At 39.9% G+C, this 22068-nt stretch overlaps 1 protein-coding gene across 1 annotated transcript in view; it reads right to left on the minus strand.

Moving 5' to 3' along the window:
- The window catches only part of GUCY2F (guanylate cyclase 2F, retinal), a 92127-nt gene that overhangs the window by 24619 nt on the left and 45440 nt on the right, over positions 1–22068 (minus strand). The window contains exons 7-10 of the mRNA XM_061409412.1: positions 21436–21525; positions 9216–9392; positions 6507–6663; positions 989–1138 (exon numbers count right to left, since the gene is read on the minus strand). Coding sequence (XP_061265396.1) covers positions 989–1138; positions 6507–6663; positions 9216–9392; positions 21436–21525 — 574 coding nt within the window. The remainder of the gene's footprint in view (positions 1–988; positions 1139–6506; positions 6664–9215; positions 9393–21435; positions 21526–22068) is intronic.

The raw sequence follows: 22068 nt of genomic DNA on the forward strand, positions 1-22068 counted from the left end.
TGCCTATATCTCCTTTACTCAGCTTCCCCCTAATGTTAGCAACTTATAAAATCACAGTACAGAGGAAGTTAATATCAGTACAATGCTTATTACTAATCTAGAGTCTTTATTTGAATTTCATTATTTTCCCCCTAATATCCTTTTTTTTGGTTTCACAACCCAATTCAACATCCATATCATATTTCATTGTTCTGTCTCAGTCTCCTCCAGTTTGTGATGGTTCCCCATTCTTTCCTTGTCTTTCATGACTTTGATACTTCTGATGAGTACTGGCCAGTCAGAATGCCTCTCAGTTGGGCTATGTCTGATGTTTTCTCATGGTAAGACTGAGGTTATGCATTTGGGGGCAAGAAGACCACAAGGGTGGTACTGTGCCCTTCTCAGTGCATTATGGCAGGGGAGACATGATGTTGATATTCCTTGATCACTTGGTTAAAGCAGTGTCAGCAGGGTCCTCCACTAATAAACTTACTATTTTTCCATTCCTAATTACTTAATATCTAGTCAGTTCATACTTTTAGAATATGTCAGCATCCTGTTTCCCCTCAAACTTTTGCCTGGTAGCCAAAGATTCTGATGGGAGATAAGGATGAAAGACTATGGCAGGTCACAAGGAAACGGGAGGATTCTGACATCCAGTAGCATCATGGAGGGGGCACTGAAATCTCTGGCAGGGGGTATCTGAAAGGAATGGTAGGGGGCTGCTAAAAAAAAAAAAAAGCTAACATAAAAGTCCTGTGGGCTCTTGGCTTATGTCATAGTTCAGAAAAGGACCAGCTTCTCGGGTGGGGGGAATTCCTTCCAAATGCCTAAAGCGTTCTGGCTCCAAGTGCCACCTGCGCACAGCACAGGCTGCTTGCAGACCAGCAGGCAGTTAGCACAGACACAGGATTGTGTTCACTCTTTTGGCAAATCACAACAGCCTAGGTTGGCCTGACGACCTGGATCATGGTGGGGTCCTGGTACCTTTTTCACATCTCCTGCTTACCTTTGGCAGGCAGATCCATCATGCAGAATGGGGTGCCCCGGACCATCACTTCCTGCATGATGATGGCAAAGCTATAGACGTCTCCTGCAAAAGAACGTAACCTGCTGCCCCTCGGGGCTCTCAACAGTTCAGGGGCTGTCCACAGCAACTCTGAAAAGAAAGCACTGTGTAATGAATCCAGGGAGAATTAACTGACAGCATTTGCAATGCCCTCAAGGGCTCCAAGGATGCTGTTTTATTGACTGCTTTATATTTTTATTAAGACAGACTGGCATGCTAGTGCTGCCCTCCCGCCCCCAGGGTCTGAATCTATGAATCTAGGAATTACTCACAGCAAAAGCATACTACTTTCCCCACCCCAGGAGCATACAGGCAGACACAGCAGAGGTGTGGGGAAGGGCACAGAAGCTCGAAATAGAAAAACTATCTGGTGCTGGCTTTCTTGCTCTGTTGAGCCTGCAAGTAGCAGTTGGCCAGCTGCCAGGGAAAGGCGAATACACTGCCAGACTGGTTGCCATGGATTTGCTGTGTGCTGAGATCTACATGTGTCTGGTAATTTGAATGTGCTGGGGCTAGGGGATTCACAAGTTGATTTCTCCAGGTCTTAACTGAAGATTAGAAGATCCCCAAGCCTCCTCTGTTCCTTGCAGAGCAAAAGCGTGCAGCAATTCCTTCAACTCAGTTCCACAAGTATTTACTGAGGACTTACTATGTATGAGGCACTGTGCTAGGGATGGGGCAGTGGCAGAGATGAATTAGACCTTGCCTTTGCCCTTGCAGAGTTCACAGACCAGTTGGCAAGACACACATGTGTACCCCTAACTACAATACAACAGAGATGGTGATGTGGGCCACTGTATAGTGTATGCATAGTCACTCAGTCATATCTGACTCTTTGTGACCCCACGGGCTATAGCCCATCAGGCTCAGCTGTCCAGAGGATTTCCCAGGCAAGAATACTGGAGTTGGTTGCCATTTCCTTTTCCAAGGGATCTTCCTAACCCAGGGATTGAACCCATGTTTCCTGTGGCTCCTGCATTGGCAGGCAGATTCTTTACCACTGAGCCACCTGGGAAGCTCTATAATGTAAGGAAGGAAATCTATTAAAAGCCAATATTAAGCACCCATTAAAAAAATATAATCTCTGCAGGTGATGCTAGTGGTAAAGAACCTGACTACCAATGCAGGAGTTATGAGACTCAGGTTTGATCCCTGGGTCAGAAAGATCCCTTGGAGGGCATGGCAATCCACCTCCTATATTCTTACCTGGAGAATCCCATGGACCGAGGAGCCTGGCAAACTACAGACCATAGGGCTGCACAGAGTCGGACATGACTGAAGAGACCTAGCACATACACACATGCTGCTTTCAAAGAGTTATGGCAATCAGAGACTCAGAAATTTGGGGGCAAGCCTCCTTAAGCAATATATAAAGAAATACTGATTAAAATGGGAATGTTTTACATTGAACAATGTGAAATTGCTACTTCTGTAGCTCAAAAAATGGTTCAATATTGGCAATTCCATGAGATTCGAGCTAATAAAAAAAAAAAAAAACTGAGCGGATCAAATTATTCCAGGAAGGCTTCCTGGAAAAGTTAAATCTTAAAGGAGCTTGTTAAGAAGGTCAAGGATGCAGTTTCCTAGAGCTGAGAGGGTAAGGGCTTTGCAGGGAGAAAGAACAGTGCGTGCAAAAGAACAAGAGATAGAAAGGAGCAAATTGTGGATGGGAGTGATGATAAGCAGATTAGCTTGGCTGAAGAGAAGGGCTCTGTTAAGGAATAATGAGAAATGAGAAATGAGGTTGATGAAGTGGGGAGGGAGGGTGGCTGGAAGAATGAGGGCAGGAGGTGAGAGGCCCCGAGAGCCAAATGAAGGCATTTGGAGTGAATACAAAAGGCAGTAGGGGTGCTGGAGCTGGAGAGGGATTTGATGAAAGTTGTGTTCGCGAAGATTAATCTGGCAACCTGCACAAACTGGATTGAAGGAGGAGAGAGGCTGGAATCAGGGAAACCAGCTAGGAAATTATTACAGTAAGAGCCAGAGGTGAGGTGCAAGGGGTGACAGCAGCAGGATGAGGACCGAGCTATATACGAAGGTTAAAATGGACAAGGAAGGGACAGGGCGCTCCTCCGAGGGAGAGAGGTGGAATAAACAACAGGTTGACAACCAGACAGGGAGGCTGGAGAAGACTGTCTGTTGAGGGTGGGGGTGGCTGGGAAAAACACTGGCTAACTTTTCAGCTTGTCAAATTTGGGGTATTGGGAAGAGAGCCCAAAGGACAAGGCCCTAGGAAGCAGGGAGGAGGATAAAAGATCAGATTATTTTGGTTTGTTGCTGAAACCCAGGAAAGAGAAACTCACCCTGGAAATTCTTATTTGGAGCCCATTCTGATCTAAATGGTGGTCCAGGAAATTCTAGCCTTACCCCAAGCACATACTCATCTCATTTTGTCTTCCAGGTGTCCCCAGCCTTTGTCCCCCAATTCCCCTGCCCACTCCTGGAGTGTTTTGCCCATCAGTCACCTTGCCTAGGTGAACTGATGCTTGCAAATAAAACTGAAAAGACCGAACAATACTTTAGTCAAAGGAATACATTACTGACCATGGGATTTCAGGCATGTTTGTTGGGGGGGGGGCAGGGAAAATGGTATGCAGCTGCTTGTTCCTGGCATCCTCTCCCTCTGCACACTTAACAGCACAAGAAGGGAAAAGAGGACACAACTCTCGGTTAAAAAGCTGGGTGATTAAATATAATCATTACCAAACTATTTTCAGAGAGCACTTACATGTATGTTGCTAATGGCTAAAATGCTTTTTCTGCACTATACTTATGTAATTGAGAGTAGGCAGTAATGAATACACTTACAACATGCCCCCATCTCCCCCTTCCCATTCCAGAGCCCAGTAAGAGCCACTGCCTACCATTAGACTTGAACTCTCAGGAAAAAAAAAAAATCATTTTGGCTTGTTTTGTGTTTACTGGAACCAGGGCTAACTCTCAGCCCTGCTATGATGATAAAATCAACCTTGGAGAGCCAGTGATGCGATACAAGAGAACACAGAGCAAAAGTCAAGAATCCTGGGTTCACAATTTCAACTGGGTCACTAATCAGCTCACCTTCCTAAACCTTGGCTTCCCCATCTGTAAAATAGAAATTGAGCCAGACGATCTACAAGACCTTCCAATCGTAAGATTCGATTAGCCCTGTCATCTAAGGTAGAGCGAAGCAAGTTTCTTTATTTCTTTCATTCATTGATTCAACAAACATTTATTCCACCAGGTACGGTGAAAGGCACTGTGGGAGGCAAACTTATTTCTTGCCTTCGCAAGACATAGTTTAGGGAGGGAGAGAAGACAGCTAATTAAACATGTATTACCAACAAAGTGTGGTATTAAAACAAAGTTCAATGCCTTAAAGGATCATAAAGAGGATAATTTCACCAAGCCTAAGGAATCGTAAGAAGCCTCTTGAATCAATTGAGCCTTCTGGAAGGAGTAGAATTTAGCCAGACTCAGATGAGTGGGTAACAGTGGGAAGGGAAGAGTGTTCCAAGCAATGAACAAGGTATATGTAAAGTTCTGGAAGTAAGAGAGAACCTAGTGCAAATAAACAACTGGAAGGCAGTCAGCACTGCTGGAATATAGGGACAGTGGTTAAGCATGAGAGGTCCTCATGCCAAACCACGAAGGACTTGTAGGCCATGTAAAGGAGTTTGAACTTTATCCTAAGAGCAATGGGAAGCCATTCAATGAGTTTTGGCACAACTGTAACATGATCAGATTTGCAGTTTAGGAAACTCCCTCTGGCTTCAGTGTGTGAAGAATGGATTGAGCATCCAGATTGCCCTTGCAATTTGGAGAATGGAATGAAAGTGTAAGAGGGAGAAACAGGGAAAGAGACAGACACAGTACACCAAAAAAACAAAAACAAACAAAAAAAACCACTGCAGGTACCCTGTCCTTACTCTAAAACTAGAGTTTCTTAAGTTTGAAAGTTGTCAACCTGTGAGTTGAATGGAATTCTAGGAAGCTGGACATTGTGTTTCATTTTATAGGTGAGTAATTTTGACAGGAAGATAAGTACTTCCCACTCAGCAGCTGTCATCCAAACATCCTAGTCCTAACACCGGGCAACTACTCCAAGATTTCAAATTAGGATTAGCCAGATAATAACCATAGGATTCAGTTGTCAACAAGAACAGGTCCACAGAGAGAAAGAGAGGGAAGAAGAGACAGAGACAGAGAGAGACATAAAGAAAGACAATAGCACATGTTTCTATTGTGATTACCAAGAGCTTCAAGTCCTTTAAAGCACTGATGGTCAGAGAAAGAGGAAATTGTTATTCAATGTTTTCATTTAGCTGGGTATAGGAGCTAGTCTTCAGAAGATCTGAACTGATATTGCTAAGTAGGTGCACGATTTGAGCAAATCTTAAGACTCAGTTATCTCATTTGTAAAATGGGTGAGTTGGACCAGATGACTCCCTAAAGGTTCATATTCCACTGGCTTTATTAAGCACAAAAATGATGTCACTGATGACTGGACTGTGTCTCTATCTGTGCATGTGTCACTGTGTGTCCTTCAGTCTTCATTTCTCCTATAAAGTCAGCAATTTTAAAAGTTTTAACACCAAAGATTCTTTTAAGAATATGAGCATATGTTGTCATTTTGAATCTCTCTCTGTCTCTTTTGGGTTGTCTGCTTTTCCAATTTTGTGTCATTATTTCCCCTCTTCCCCCTTGCAATACTGCTTAAAACATTTAATGTGCTACTTTCCTATATTTATTTAACCCTATTCATTTTCTCTCCTTACGTCTTTCTCTTCCTTCCTTTTTCCTTTCCATCAGTTCATTCCCTCCTAGCTCTCACTCACTCACTCCCAAGCTCTGAAGTCTCAGATTTCTCCTGTTTCTTTGATCTGTTATGACCCCTACAGGCATTGTCTGGTGCTGCCAAGGGTGCACCAAATAGAAGACAAAAACACAATATGGGCATTACAGCCATGCCTACTGATTTCCTAGAAGGCCATAGTTCCGTCTGACGCCATCCCACACAACCCATGGAGCATTTACTTGCTGGGGGGCCCCCTCCTTGCTTCTTCTCTCTAAACAGAGACAGCGAAGGTAGGCTTTAGTGACATCCCATTCCAGAACGGGCTTTGTGGGAGTCCAACTACCAAATTACCTTCCATTCAATCTGACAAGTATTTATTGAGCACCTACTGTGTGCCTAGCACTCAGCAAGTTCCTCCAGGGACACCTGGGGTCTCCAGACAATATAACCTAATCCTGCCCCAGCAGGAATTCAACATTATTGCACTGGCTTTGTTCAGAAGGTTGGGCTGTGTGGAGATTACGGCCTGCAGATTTCATTCAACTCCTTTGGCTTGGAAATGAGGCTGATTTTCAACAAAAGTGAGGAGTTGAATCAGCCTGAGGCTTTAATCCAAGGCTGGCTCTCATGTGAACTTCGGAGTACCTTGTGTGCGTCACAAGGGTACAATACATTGCTTACCTTCTGCAGAAGGTTCCTCTTGGGAGAGTCTTAGCGTTTCCAAGATGTCATTAAAGCCATAATCTGTCACTTTGAGTACAAAACGCCCATCCACCACACAGTTCCGAGACTTCAGCCTCCCATGAGCAAACTCTCTGTGGTGTAAGTACTTCATGCCCTGCAGATGATACAAACAAGATTTATTTAGCAGCTTATTTAACTGTTTTGTGCTTTTGGAGCCACTTTCTGAGATTGTTCACAGCTACTGTGTTCTGGAATTCAGCTTTTTTCTCTTATATGCAGGCAAAGCAAAACTTTTGACAGCAAGAATTGTTTCCAGGTCCCTTTTAGTGCTAAAATTTTACACTTTGATGAAGAATCATATTTTGTGGATGTAAAGAACTGTATGTTATGGCAAGATTTATTGACATTTCAAACACAGGATGGCTCTATACACATATAATTGCCAAGAAATGGAAGATTCTGATTGTCCCCCCAAAGGTCTAGCCCAACTCTCATCCACTACTGGTAGGAATGGAAACTGACACAGCCTTTTGAGTGGGTAATTTGGAAACAGCAATCAAAATTGAAAGTATATGCATACATACCCTGTGACCTGGAAATTTTACTTCGTCAAATGCTTGCACATGTACACAAGGAGACACACACAAGAATGTTCTTTGCATCTCTGCTTTATATTATATACTTGGATATACAATCAACAGCTATCAAGAAGGGATATCCAAACTGTGGTACATCCAAACTATGAAATATTTTGCAACAGCTAAAAAAATAATAAGACAAACCTGTATGTACTAATAGGGAACCATATCTAAGTCACAAAGTAAGTGAAAAAAGAGGAAGTTGCAGAACTATGTGACAGTATGTATTTTAAAGAGCAAACAAAATCTATAATGTATGTGAATACACACAAAATGAATTGCAAGCCTAATCACCAAACTGTGATCAGCAGTGATGAAGTTGGAGGGAGGATATGAAAGAGGGTTGAGTAATTGTCAATACTTTTCCCATATATATTTATATCATTTGACTTTCAAATTTAATTGAATACATTATTTTTATAAATAGAATTGTTTTATGTTCATAACATATAAAATATATAACTTTCATAAAAAATATAAGTATATAAAATATATGCAATTTATTTTATATGTCTTTATAATTTAAAATAGACAATAAAAAAGAAAGCCGAATACTACGCAGTTTGTTTGGCAATCTTATATGACATTCAAATGTGATGTACTGGGACTTTTTCAGATGACTTTAATCATTCAAATACAAATTCACCCATATTCTAGAGCAGTAATCTCAGGATTGTTTATGCTGAGTCCTTTTCAATATCTGTCTCTATTTTGCAACTTGACACTCCTTTGCATTTGTACACTTTACATCTTGCATCCTGGAAATTCTGTAGTCCCCAGTACTTCCAAGCAGAGTCTACAGTAGGTGAGATTTCTCCCAAGACACTTGGGTTTCATTCATCATGGGCCTCAGAGGACTCATTTAGAGGACTCTCCCTTAACTCATGGGACTTTGCTTACGGAGTGAGTGGACAAAGTATTAGAATAGGAATTAGGAGATTTAAATTATATTATCAGTTCTGTCACTTAATAGCTGGTTGATAAATATTTACTGAGCACCTACTATGTGTGGTAGACACTATATTAAAAAAAACCCTCATTTTGCTTCTCAGAGCCTCCATAAAAGGAGGCTAATCACAATTCTTTTATGCAAAATTGAAACAAGATAATGTCTATAAAGCTACCTTAAAAAGGGTTAGGCCACAATACAAGGGTCAAGACTCTGATTAACATACAGAAAGCTCAACCAGTCATTGATTATCCAGATCAGCTCACTACAGGTGCACATAGACACGATTTTCGTATCATTCCAGGGATTTCATGGATTCCACTGAATTGCACACATGGACCCATTTGTGAACCCCACTGGCTGTTAACAGTCCTGGCCTCTGAGAATGGAAGTGATGCCTGAGAGAATCAATAGTCTTTTTGGCTGTCTGGTCATGCTGAGTTCCACATCTATAACTATGTCATAGACCGATGTAAAGACCTATCACCTATTTCTAACCTGAACCACCTTTTAGAAGGTGAAAGCCAGGAAATGGGACTAAGTAGAACTAAAGAGCCCAGGAATGAGCCTATCCCCACATCCAGAAAGCAGACAAATGGGATGGAAGAGGAGTGCTTAAGGCAGAAGAGTGCGCAATGGCTATAGGCGTGCATGCTCAGTCGCTTCAGTCATATCTGACTCTTTGCGACCCCATGGACTGTAACCCACCAGGCTCCTCTGTCCGGTTCTCCCAGTAAGAATACTGAAATGGAATGCCATGCCCTTCTCCGGGGATACTCTCCACCCATGGGTCAAACTCACATCTCTTGCGTCTCCTGTACTGGAGGCAGATTCTTTACCCACTGAGCCACCTGAGAAGCCCAATGGCTATAGGAAGTACAGATAAATCTGGCCCTCAAATTGGTAGTGGGGGGAACAAACAAATTTTTTCTTTATCAGGACCTTATAACAGATATATAAAACAAATAACAAAGGTGCTGTGAGAAGAGGTGGGGGCCAACACGGGGAAGGAAGGTGGAGGGTGATCCAAGGAAAATGACCGAAGGAAAATAAAACATCCCCAAATATTGAAGCTTTAATCTATGGGGAAAATCTTGGATTTTCAGTCTTTCCATTAACCTTGATGAGATCCAGCAGGAGTGATGATTTAAACATCCAATCTAGTTTCACATCCTGATTCATCAGTATGTCTTCCAGGCTCCTTCGGGAACAGAATTCTGTCACAATGGCAAATACCCCCGAATCATAGAAGAAGCCCACCAAAGGGTTAATATTCTCATGACGCAGGTCCTTCATCTGGAAACAGAGGGAGAGAAGAGAGTCACAGCTGTTCTGTCTCAGTTGGAGTTGGGGCCTTCTTCCTGTTTCTTTAGGGACTCTGACAGAGTGGAGCTCAGTGACCTAGGAATACTAAAAAGGTTAGTACAGTAAGAAGTGGAATAGATTGTCTTTCTGTGAATATTCATCTAGGCAGCATCTATTAAAATAAATAGCTTCTATAAACATCAGGCCAAAGCTCATAAAATTTGTTTCAGAAGAAATATTTAGAATTTGGACAACATTTTGCCTTCGCATCCGTTCATTTTTTTCACTAACATGAGAAACATTTAGGGTGTCCCAACAATGTCCAAGGCATTGGACTGCATGCTAGTGATGCAAAGATAAACAAACTGAAATCAGTGCCCTGACAGGGCTCACGTTCGAAGAGAGGTGATAGACACACAAACTGACTGACGCATTTCCATGTGAAACGAGGTCCTATCAAAGGGAGAGCAGGATGCTAGTGGAGCTCAGATGGGAAGTGTTTAATTCAGCCTTGGCGGTCAGAGAAGGCTTGCCTGAGGAGGTAACGTCTGAACCATCATGAAGCGGAAGTAAGAGCTGACCGCATGAAGGTAACATGGTGGCAGGGGGCAGGGCACCCAAGAGGAAGAGCGTGTTATGCTGAGGAAACTGCAACAGGTTTAGGGTAGCCAGAACACAGTGTAAGGGAAAGAATATGAGGCACAAGGCTGGAAAGATAGACAGGAGCCACATCCTGTGCAGCTTTGAGAACTCTACTATAGAATTTAAAATTAATATTATGGGCACTAAACAATTGTTATCTATTATTATTACTATTTAATGGGGGATGAGAGAGAAAAGCGTTACATGATTACTTCTAGATTTCTTCTTGGATTCCTGGATAGATGGCTGTGATATACCTCAATATAAGGAATTCAGGAGGTTTAGTAGTGAATATGTTGGTACCCCACCCATATTCCCTTTACCGTGCATCTCCCAGCTGCTGTAAATATTAGCTGATCATTCACAGTTGCTCCATTCTCTTGAAAATTGTCCTAGAGCCCAACTCAAAGGGGAGCTATCTTACTTAAAATGTTAGAGCCCACCCACAGATCCCAGGTAATGACTGACTGACTGGGAGTGGTACAAAAGTTCAACTCCCTAGCCTCAAAGGGGAACTCATGGTATAACTTGTGTGGCAGTATTTCTCCCATAGGATCATAGTGAAGCTAGTCTCAAGCTGAGATCACATACTTGCCGAGCTTTGACTTCTGCCTTATCCTGCATGCCTCTCCCTTTAACTGCCTTATTCTGCATTCCACTCCCTTTCTCTTGAGAGCATTCTTTCAATGAGTAATTTGAACAAGAATTCCCATCTCAGGCTCAGCTTTTAGAGAATCTGACCTAAGAAAGTGGGAAAACAAATTTTGGGTTATGACAAGACTGATTAATTCAGTTTGAGACATGTTAAGAATGAAGGGCCTGTGGAACATCAAGTTGGAAATATTTCAAAGACGGCTGGAGATAATCAGAGTTTGAAGCTCAGAAAAAAAGTGTATTCTGGATAAATAGACCTGGGAATTGTAAACATGTAAATGGTAAATGAAATTAATGGGAGTGAATGAGATAACCCAAGGAAGTATATAGAATAAAAAGAAAAGGAGGGAATTTCAACATGTAAAGGATGGGGAAGGGAAGAACATCCCACATAAACACTTAGAAATGAGACTAAAGAGAAAGGCTTATTTAGAACAATATGAACACCACAGGAAGAGTTTCAGGAAGGTGAGATAAATGCTGGAAGGAATTTCAGGAAAATGCGATAAATACCAGAGAGGTCAAGTAAGATGAGAACAACTACACCTAGACACATCATCGGAGAAGGCAAAGGCACCCCACTCCAGTACTCTTGCCTGGAAAATCCCATGGATGGAGGAGCCTGGTGGGCTACAGTCCATGGGGTCGCTAAGAGATGGACACAACTGAGTGACTTCCCTTTCACTTTTTACTTTCATGCATTGGAGAAGGAAATGGCAACCCACTCCAGTGTTCTTGCCTGGAGAATCCCAGGGACGGGGGAGCCTGGTAGGCTGCCGTCTATGGGGTCGCACAGAGTCAGACACGACTGAGCGACTTTCCTTTCACTTTTCACTTTCACGCATTGGAGAAGGAAATGGCAACCCACTCCAGTGTTCTTGCCTGGAGAATCCCAGGGACGGCGGAGCCTGGTGGGCTGCCAACTACGGGGTCACACAAAGTCGGACACAACTGACGCGACTTAGCAGCAGCAGCAGCAGCAGCAGCAGCAGCAGACACATCATAATCAAACTCCTAAAATCTAAACTTTTGCAGGCAGTCAGAGAAAATACAAAAACCTCATCATTAAAAAAAAAAAAAAGAGTCAAAGGGACATGTGTGAAAAAACCTTCGGGTAATATCAAATCCAATAGTAAAACATTAAATTCTTTCCCTCCAGAGTCAAGAGTAAGACAAGGATGTCTTCCTTCACCATTTCTACTCAATATTGTATAATAGTATCAAAACATTGGTGAGAAAATTTAAAGAAAACTTAAACAAAGATCTGTACCACATTAATGGACTGGAAGACTCAATATTGTTAAGATATCCATTTTCCCTAAATTGATTTATAAATTCATATAACCCCCCATGAAAAATTCCAGAAGGGTTTATTAAAGTAATAGACTAGTAGATTTAAGAACTTATTGAAAATTAAAAGGAACTACCCTAACAAAAACAATCTTGCAAAAGAACAATTTGCAGAGCTTACACAACTTAACTACAGGACTTACTCTAGAGCTATGATAATCAAGACAGTGTGATATTGGCAGTAGGATACACTGATGAGTTAATGAAACAGAGTAGAAAGTCCAAAAACATACCCACACATATATAGTCAGTTAATTTTTCATCAAGTTGAAAAGTTAAGTGGAGACAGGATAGCCTTTTGTAAACAATTGTTACTGGAACACTGGATATCTCTATGGAAAAAAATTAACTGTGACCACTACTCTCAGTCCGTATATAAAAATGAATTCAAAATGGATCATAACTCTATATCTAAAATCTTGGAATAGGCAAAGATTTCTGAGCCACAAAATACAATAAAATAATAAATTGGATTTCCTCAAAATTAAAGTTTGCTCATCAAAAGATACCATTAAATAAACAGGTCACAGATTGATAAAAAATATTGTAAAACATATATCTGACCAAAAGCAGGATATATAAAAGAATATCTACATGTCAACAATTAAAAGACAAAACTATCAATTTTTTAAAAATGGGCAAAAACATAAAAAGACAAATAAAAAAGAAGATATAGAAATGAATTATAAGCACTTAAAAAGGTGCTCAATAACTTTAGTTATCATGAAAATTAAAATCACAATAATAAAACATTTTCTACACACTGGAAAGTTTTGCAGTATCAGAAATCTGTATCAAAAAGACAAATGTTACTGAGAATTTAAAGCAACTGGAACATTTGTACATTTCTAACAAGAGAATAAAATTTTATAACCAATTTGGAGAACTGTTTGTATGTTTCATGTAAGTTATACTTACATCTACTCTATGACTCAAACTATTAAGTACTTACCCAAGAGAAGTGAAAATATATGTTCACAAAAATACTTGTGCAAAAATGTTTACAGTTGCTTATGAAAAGACAACCCAATACACTAATCATCAGAAAAATGCAAATCTCCCACCCACTAGGATGGCTACTATACAATTTTTAAAAAATAGATAATAAGTGTCAGCAAGGATGTGGAGAAATTAGAACTCATGTGCACTGTTGGTAGGATTGTAAAATGGTGCAACTGCTATGGAAAACAGTATGGAGGTTACTCAAAAAATTAAAATTAGAACTACCATATGATCCAGAAATTCCACTCCCCAGTATACACAAAGAATTGAAAGGAGGATTTCAGAGAGATATTTGCATATACATATTCATAGCAACCCAAATGCCCATCAAGAAATGAATGAATAACATAAAATGGAATATTATTCAGCCTTTAAAAGGAAAACTATTCACACGCTACCACATGGATGAATCTTGAAGACATTATGCTAAGTGAAATACACCAGTCACAAAAAGACAAATACCATATTATTCCACTTATATAAGGTGTCTAAAGTAGTCAAATCCATGGAAACAGAAAGTAGAATAATGGCTATCCAGAAATACAAGGAGGGGAAAAAGGTGAGTTGCTATATAATGGGAACAGAGTTTTATATTTGCAAGATGAAAAAGTTCTAGAGATGTGTTTCACAGCAATTCGAGTATATTTAACACTGCTGAACTGTACATTTAAAAATTGTTAAGATGGTAAAATTTACATAACATGCTTTTCATAATTAAACAAATATGTATGGTTGCCTTAATCATAATGCCAAAAAAACTAGAAAGAAGCCCAATTTTCATCAACAAGAAAATTATAAACAAACTGTGATATATTCATAAAATGAAATACTACTCAGCATTTCTTAAAAATGAACTGATACCGATACATGTAAAAACATGCATTTATCTTAAAACGTGCTATATTGAGAGAAAAAAGGAGTGTACACTCTATCATTCCATTTACATGAAATTCAAAAACAGAAATAAAACACTAATTCATGGTGATAGATATCAGAACAATTGTTGCCTCCAGGGTAAAACAAAATTGACTGATAAGGGAAACAGGGGATTTTCTGGGGTGATAAACATATTCTGTATCTTGTTTTGAGGAATGGTTACATAGATAAATGCAATTATCAAAATTCATTGTACAGACCATCTAATTATACCTAAATAAAAAATATGTTGGAAAAGACCCTGATGCTGGGAAAAATTGAAGGCAAAAGAAGAAGGGGGCGGCAGAGGATAAGACTGTTAGTATCACCAACCGACTCAATGGACATGAATTTGAGCAAACTCCAGGAGATAGTGGAGAACAGGAAAGCCTGGCATGCTGCAGGTCATGGAGTCACAAAGAGTCAGACACACTTTAGCAACTGAACAACAACAAAAAAATGTATTTTCAAAACACAATGAGACATTACAGGAAGTGAAATAAGCCAGTGACACAAAGACAAATGCTGTATGATTCTGCTTCTGTATAGTATCTAAAGTAGTCATATTCATAGAGACAGAACATGGACTGGTGGCTACCAGGTATTGAGGGTGAGTGGGGAAAAGAAAAGTTTTGTTTAGTGGGTATAGAGTTTCAGTTTTACAAGATGTAAAGCTGTGATGATCTGTTGTAAAATAATGTGAATATACTTAACACCTAGAGATGGTAATTTTTGTTGTTTCTATCTAATTAAAATAAAAATTTTGAAAAACACAATGGGATACCCATAGAAACCAATTATGCCTAAAACCAGAAAAACTGACAATATGAAACATTGGTGATGAGGTAGAGTAAAAGGGAGCTCTCATAACTTGTGTGCAGGAAATGAAAATAGTAAAGGTTTGGTAGTGCCTTATAAAGTTAAACATGTACTATATTATAACATCCTTAGAGGAGGGCACAGTAACCCACTCCATTATTCTTGCCTGGAGAATCCCATGGACAGAGGAGCCTGGCAGTTTACAGTCCATAGGGTCACACAGAGTCGGACACGACTGAAGCAACTTAGCACACACACACATATTTTAACATAGAAATCCCACTCCTAGGTATTTACCCAAGAGAAATTAAAATATGTGTCCATAAAAAGACTTATCAAAAGCACGTTCATATCAGTTTTATTCACAATAGCCCAAATTGGAACCAGCCTAAATGCCCATCAGTAGGAAAAATACATACATTGTGTTATATCCATACAATTGACTACTACTCAGCAATGATGAGAACAAGCTATTTATATATATCACATGAATGAATCAGTCAGTACACTGTATGACTCCACTTACATAAGGTTATAGGATAAGCAAAATGAATTCAAGATAGGCCCAAAACCCAGAACAGTGGTTTCCTTTGTGGTGTCGCAAGGATGGGAGGGAGCATGAAATACTTTATTGATGAACACAAGGGAACTTACTTGAGAAAAAGAAATGTTTTCTATCAGAGGTCAGTGATCTTCTTCTGTAAACGTAAATACAGTAAATATTTTAGGCTTTGCAGATTATATATGATTTCTGCTGCAATAATCTTTGTTTTCATTTTTTACAACCCTTAAAAATGTAAAACACATTCTTAGCTCCCAGGATGTAAAAAACAGGCCAGGGGCCCTATTCTATATCATAATAGATGTCTAGATTATATGGGCATATCCCTTCATCAAAATTATATATCTATGATATGAGCATTTCAATGTATGTAATTTTACCTCAAAGATACAGAACTAAAAAATAACAACAATAATAATAACCAAGTCAGAGATGTGGGAAGTGAGTGGAGGTATAGATGAAATAATAATTGTAGAGTGTTGATAATTGTTTAAGGTGTGTGATGGGCATATGGAATTTAGTTATATTAATCTGTTTACTTTGTATGTGTTTGTTATTTTCCATAATAAACATCTTTAAAGAGAAACACTTCTAGGATGTAGCTGAAGCAGTACTTAAATGGAAATTTCTAGCTTTAAGCGACTGTATTAGAAATTAAGAATCAATTATAAAAACTTCCAGCTCAAAAAAAACTAGAAGAAAACAACAAATTAAAAACAAAGAAACTAAGGGAAATAAACAATCACAATACAAATCAATGAAATAGAAAGCAGACATACAAAAGATAAAAATCAACAAAGCCAAGTTTATATCTGGGAAAGATTAATAAAATTGATAATCTTCTCGCAAAACTGATCAAGAAAGAGAAAATACAAATTATCAGTATCAGAAATGAAAATGGGAGTATCACTACAGATCCTAAAGCTATTTAAAAGATTGCATGAACATATTATATACAATTTTATGCCAGTAAATTTGACAAAATATATGAAATGGACAGTTTCCTTATAAGCTGTAACTTACTAAAACAGGTATGGGAAGAAATAGAAAGTTTGAATAGTCCAATATCTATTTAAGAAATTGAACCTGTAATTTAAAATCTCCACACAAAAAGAAGAACAATAGGAATATTGTTCTTATATTTAAAGAGATTTAAACAGAGAACTGACAAAATCAGGTTCTATTTTGATTCAGACTGCAGTGTGGAGAAAAGATATCACCAGTGAGTGGTGAAAATGGATGTGCTTAGCATTAAAAAAAAAAAGAAAAACTGCCAGTGGTTGCCAGTGGTTAGGGGGAGAAAGATGTGAATAGACAGAACATAGAGGATTTTTAGGGCACTGAAACTATCCTATATGTTACTGTCAATATAATGGTAGATATGTCATGATGCATTTATCAAAACTCATAGGGTGTACTACCTTATATGAACCCTAATGTAAGCTGTGGACTTGGAGTGATAATGATGTGTCAATGCATGCTCATGGGTTATAATAAATGTACCATTCTGGTTCAGGATACTGAACAGTGTGGGAAACTGTGTGTGTGAGTGGGGGCAGGGGGTGATGGAAACTCTCTACTCTGCTCAGTTTTGTTGTGAACCTAAAACTGTTCCCCCAAAATTCTCTCTTTAAAAAGAAAGACAGTAGCAGTAGCTCTAGTGGGTGATGAAGGGGGCTTGGACCAGGATGATAACAGTAAAAATAAAGGAAGAGAAGAACATAGGAGGTTTAAGGAAAATGGAGAAGCTTTGAAATATGGGTTGTAGAAACCAATGAAGTACTGTAATGGACTTAAAGGACAATGTTAAGGTGCATTTTAAGATGAGAGACATGAATTTATAGTGGAAACAATATACTTTGCATGACTTTCTGCCATAATGCTTGGTTGTTCAAGTGCAGGCACAAAGAAAGTCAAGAGTTAGGGTCATCCAGAATATGAGTTTTACAAATTTACCTGACCAAAAAGACAGAAATAATGTTTTCAAATGATCAATTATGTAATCTAAGGTGGACCTGGAAGAAGATGAAAGAAGGGCTTATGCGGTGGGTGACAGTAGAGGTCTGGAAGACCCAATGAAAGTATAGGTACAGTTCAAAGAAGAGAAGGCTATAGTCAGAGAGTGTGATGTCTGAATCTATGATTTTGGAACTAAAGCATTTTCAGTAGCAATTATAGATAACGACAAAGCCCAAGGCATAATGATAGCAGTGGGTGGCTAAAGAGAAATGGAAGAGAAGATGATCAGAGATTACATGGCAAGGAACTAAGTAGCCAAGGTATTAGATGATACAGGGCGTATGCTACTCAGTTCCACATGATGGGAAAGAACATGAGACTGAGAGACAGATAGAGCTTGATTTTCCTACATACACCTTTGCAGAAGTTGGGACCCTAAAAGATGTTGGAAGCCATCAGTCCTTTGGCTCCTGACTCCAGCTGTTTCTCTTTCAGGAACATTGATCTGACTGTACAGGACTCCCTTCTGTAGCTGGCTCACCAAGATGTGTTTTCCAGTCTGGCACCTGGTTCCCAGACCTCAACCTTTCAAGGTCATGAAAGCATAGAAGTAGTCAAAGCAGTGTTGGACTCACAGTGATAGCATCGTCAGATCACCTTCCTGTTTCATAGAAGTACTGCTGCTGCTAAGACACTTCAGTCGTGTCCGACTCTGCGCAACCCCATAGATGGCAGCCCACCAGGCTCCTCCATCCCTGGGATTCCCCAGGCAAGAATACTGGAGTGGGTTGCCATTTCCTTCTCCACATAGAAGTACTAGAAAGGAATTAAGACTTTTTACAAGGTAAATTCTGAAAAACTGTTCTACACCCTCAGTTCAGTTCAGTCACTCAGTCATGTCCGACTCTTTGAGACCCCATGAATCACAGCATGCCAGGCCTCCCTGTCCATCACCATCTCCCGGAGTTCACTCAAACTCACGTCCATCAAGTCAGTGATGCCATCCAGCCATCTCATCCTCTGTCGTCCTCTTTTCCTCCTGCCCCCAATCCCTCCCAGCATCAGAGTCTTTTCCAATGAGTCGACTCTTCACATGACGTGGCCCAAGTATTGGAGTTTCAGCTTTAGCATCATTCCTTCCAAAGAACACCCAGGGCTGATCTCCTTCAAAATGGACTGGTTGGATCTCCTTGCAGTCCAAGGGACTCTCAAGAGTCTTCTCCAACACCACAGTTCAAAAGCATCAATTCTTCAGTGCTCAGCTTTCTTCACAGTCCAACTCTCACATCCATACATGACCACAGGAAAAACCATAGCCTTGACTAGACGGACCTTTGTTGGCAAAGTAATGTCTCTGCTTTTGAATACGCTGTCTAGGTTGGTCATAACTTTTCTTCCAAGGAGTAAGTGTCTTTTAATTTCATGGATGGAGTCACCATCTGCAGTGATTTTGGAGCCCCCCAAAATAAAGTCTGACACTGTTTCCACTGTTTCCCCATCTATTTCCCATGAAGTGATGGGAGATGCCATGATCTTCATTTTCTGAATGTTGAGCTTTAAGCCAACTTTTTCACTCTCCACTTTCACTTTCATCAAGAGGCTTTTTAGTTCCTCTTCAGTTTCTGCCATAAGGGTGGTGTCATCTGCATGTCTGAGGTTATTGATATTTCTCCCGGCAATCTTGATTCCAGCTTGTGCTTCTTCCAGTCCAGCGTTTCTCATGATGTACTCTGCATAGAAGTTAAATACACCCTCGGACTGAGTTAATACCTGCACCTGACATGGCAACACAAGTTAGTAAGGGGGCACAAAAAGATGTCATAAGGATAATAGGAGCCAGTTTTCTAACTGTTGGAGAAAGGAGTTACAAATATGAAAAGGAAAAGAATAGAATGAACTCTGTGGCATTCATTTATAATGGGAGGTATTAGATATGATAGATACATAGACATATACATAGATAAATAGATCTATCGATAGATTGAATGAAACTAAAACCACTGATATAAACGTATGAATAAATGGTAAAGAAGGTAAGGCTCTTTCTTACTGTACAATCCCAACAAATAAACATAGAAAGAATGCTAGAGTTAGAGGGTCATTAATGGATGATAAAATTAGTAGTAAAAATTTGATGAAAAACAGGATATTTATACAGACTCAAAGTATTAATTACAATGGAGAAAAATAACAGTAGCCTTACAGTGGCAAAACCTGGTAGACACCACCTAAACCAAGTGATCAAAATTAATATCATGCACATCCAAATAAGAATGTCTTTGTTTTCAGGAAATAAACACTGACATATTTAGAGGTAAAAGGGTATGATGTCTACACCTCACAGTCAAATGGTTCAGAAAAAATGAGTATATAGTCATCCCTCGGTATCCACTGGGGATTAATTCCAGAACCTGTGAGGATACCAAAACCCATGGATGTTGAAGTCCCTTATATAAAATAGTATAGTGGGACCTCCATATCCTTGGGTTTTACACCTGCATATTCAACCAAGTCAAGGTTGGTTAAACTGGGGTTGTGGAACCTGTGGATTCTGAAGGCCAACGGTACATAAATTTATAAACAGACAATGAAAAGCACTAGGCAAAATGTAAACAACCCGGGTGGGGTATACATGAGTTCCTTAAATTATTTTTGTAGCTTCTCTGTAAGTTTGAAATCACATCAGAATTTTAAACTACCCAAAAAAAAGATATCATGGATGCACTCTACCTTGGGCCTTCTTATTTCCATGTTTCTAGCTTAGTAGTTCCCCTAGGTCTGGCCGTTTTGGCTCCATACTTCGGATCTAGCTCTTTGTTTGGCATGCCAGATCATCAAACCGGTGTGGAACTACCTATTCTAGCTCTGATCTTGGTCTCCCTTCTGGATTCATCCTCATTATTTTTCCTTCAGCTCCAGGCATCAAAACCACATGCAGGGCTTCCCTGGTGGCTCAGTGGTAAAAAATACACCTGCCAATGCAGGAGACACAGTTTTGATCCCTGATCCCAGAAGATCCCACATGCTGAGGAGCAACTAAGCCCATACACCACAACTATTGAACCTGTGCTGTAGAGCCCACAAGCCACAACTACTGAAGCCCGCATACCCTAGAGTCCATACTCCATGACAGGAGAAGCCACTGTAATGAGAAGCCTGAGCACTGCAACTAGAGAGTAGCCCCTACCTGTCCCAACTAGAGAAAAGCCCAAGCAGCAACAAAGACCCAGAACAGTGAAAAATGAATAAATAATTAAAAAAAAAAAACAACTACATGTAAGGGAAATACCAAATCATAACATCTCATTGGGATCCATGGGTCACAGCTGGTCTCCCACAGGCCACACCTCTTCCATGTCCCCATTTCCTTTGCTTTCTCACTAGTTCTGAATATAGCATGTGCCTCGTTCAAACCTATTGGATTGATTTGAACTTGCCTGATTCAGAATGTGAAGGAATCCATCATTATCTTCTAGGAATCCCCTTTTCATGAGTCTGAAGGAACCAGACGGTCTCCACAAATCTTTTATGAACTCAAAGTTCAAGGATCTGATCTTAAATGGTTTGAGAGGGAGCATCATCATCTCTGCCTCATCTATAGGCTGCTTCCTTAACCCATCCAAGGACTTTCTGAATATAATTGGTGGGATTGGGAAGTCACCATTTGTCTTATATAAATAGAAATTACCAGATGACTTTTCTAGGTATAGCAGCTAGAGATTATGAAAGATTATGGGATATGTACTTAATAATAATCATAGTAGCTACCATTTTACAAAGAAGCTATATGTCAGGAAATGTGCAAGACACTATATATGTATCATCTTAACCCTGGGAAGCAGACATTAATATACTCCTTTCACAACTGAGGAAAGTAAAGCTCAGAGTTTAGGTGATTTGCTCAAGTTAATATACCTCTTAAGTGGCGGAGCTGGGATTGAATCCTTCATGTCTTTTTGACTCCGGAGCCCATACTTTTGCCATTTCATCATATAGTCATAACAAGTCAGTCACCTCCCTGTAGTTTCCCTGTACTGATTTGTTAAAAGATCTTCCTAACAGTTGGTATTTGTTACTTTGGAGAAATGATTGGTTTCAGCGGGAATATGTTTAAGACAGAGTTTCTCGTACCATTTCAAATATGTCACTTGCACTTGATTCGACGGATTTAATGTCTCCAAAATTTCCTGAGGGGAATTTTTTCAGCCATACCCAATCACCCTAGAAAGAAAAGATAAAGAGTGTTGAGGAGCCTTAGTTGCCAACAGCTTTAGAGCAACTCTTCCCTTCCACACTAAGAGTTTATAGTTAGACCATCAACACACACAAGCTCTGCTCCTCTTTCTCACCCTCTACCCCATGGATATTCTGTATTCCAAGCTAAAAAGGATGTCATACAGACAAGTTGCAGTTTAAAATTCCAATTAACTAAAGACAGGGAAGCAATTGCAGGAATGCAGACCCCAGGAAAGGAATGATACAACTACCTGAACTCACTGCAGGAAGTGCTGGGTCATTTCACTCATTCATAGCTAAGTGATGTAGCACCAGGTTTCCTGCGATTAATGGTTATGGTTAGTGGTTGCAATTCTGACTGCCTTGAGGCGTCTGTGGTGAGAGATGTAGGGCAGGAGATGCAGTGCAGCAAATGTTGCCTGCATTCACCTTGATCCATTTTTCTCTCATGGGACAGGCCATTTGGGGGCCTTTTATGCTTTAATCATAAACCAATTGGCTTCAACACCAATTAAACATTTTTCATTT

Source organism: Bos javanicus, chromosome X (assembly GCF_032452875.1).
Source record: "Bos javanicus breed banteng chromosome X, ARS-OSU_banteng_1.0, whole genome shotgun sequence".
Classification (NCBI taxonomy): domain Eukaryota; kingdom Metazoa; phylum Chordata; class Mammalia; order Artiodactyla; family Bovidae; genus Bos; species Bos javanicus.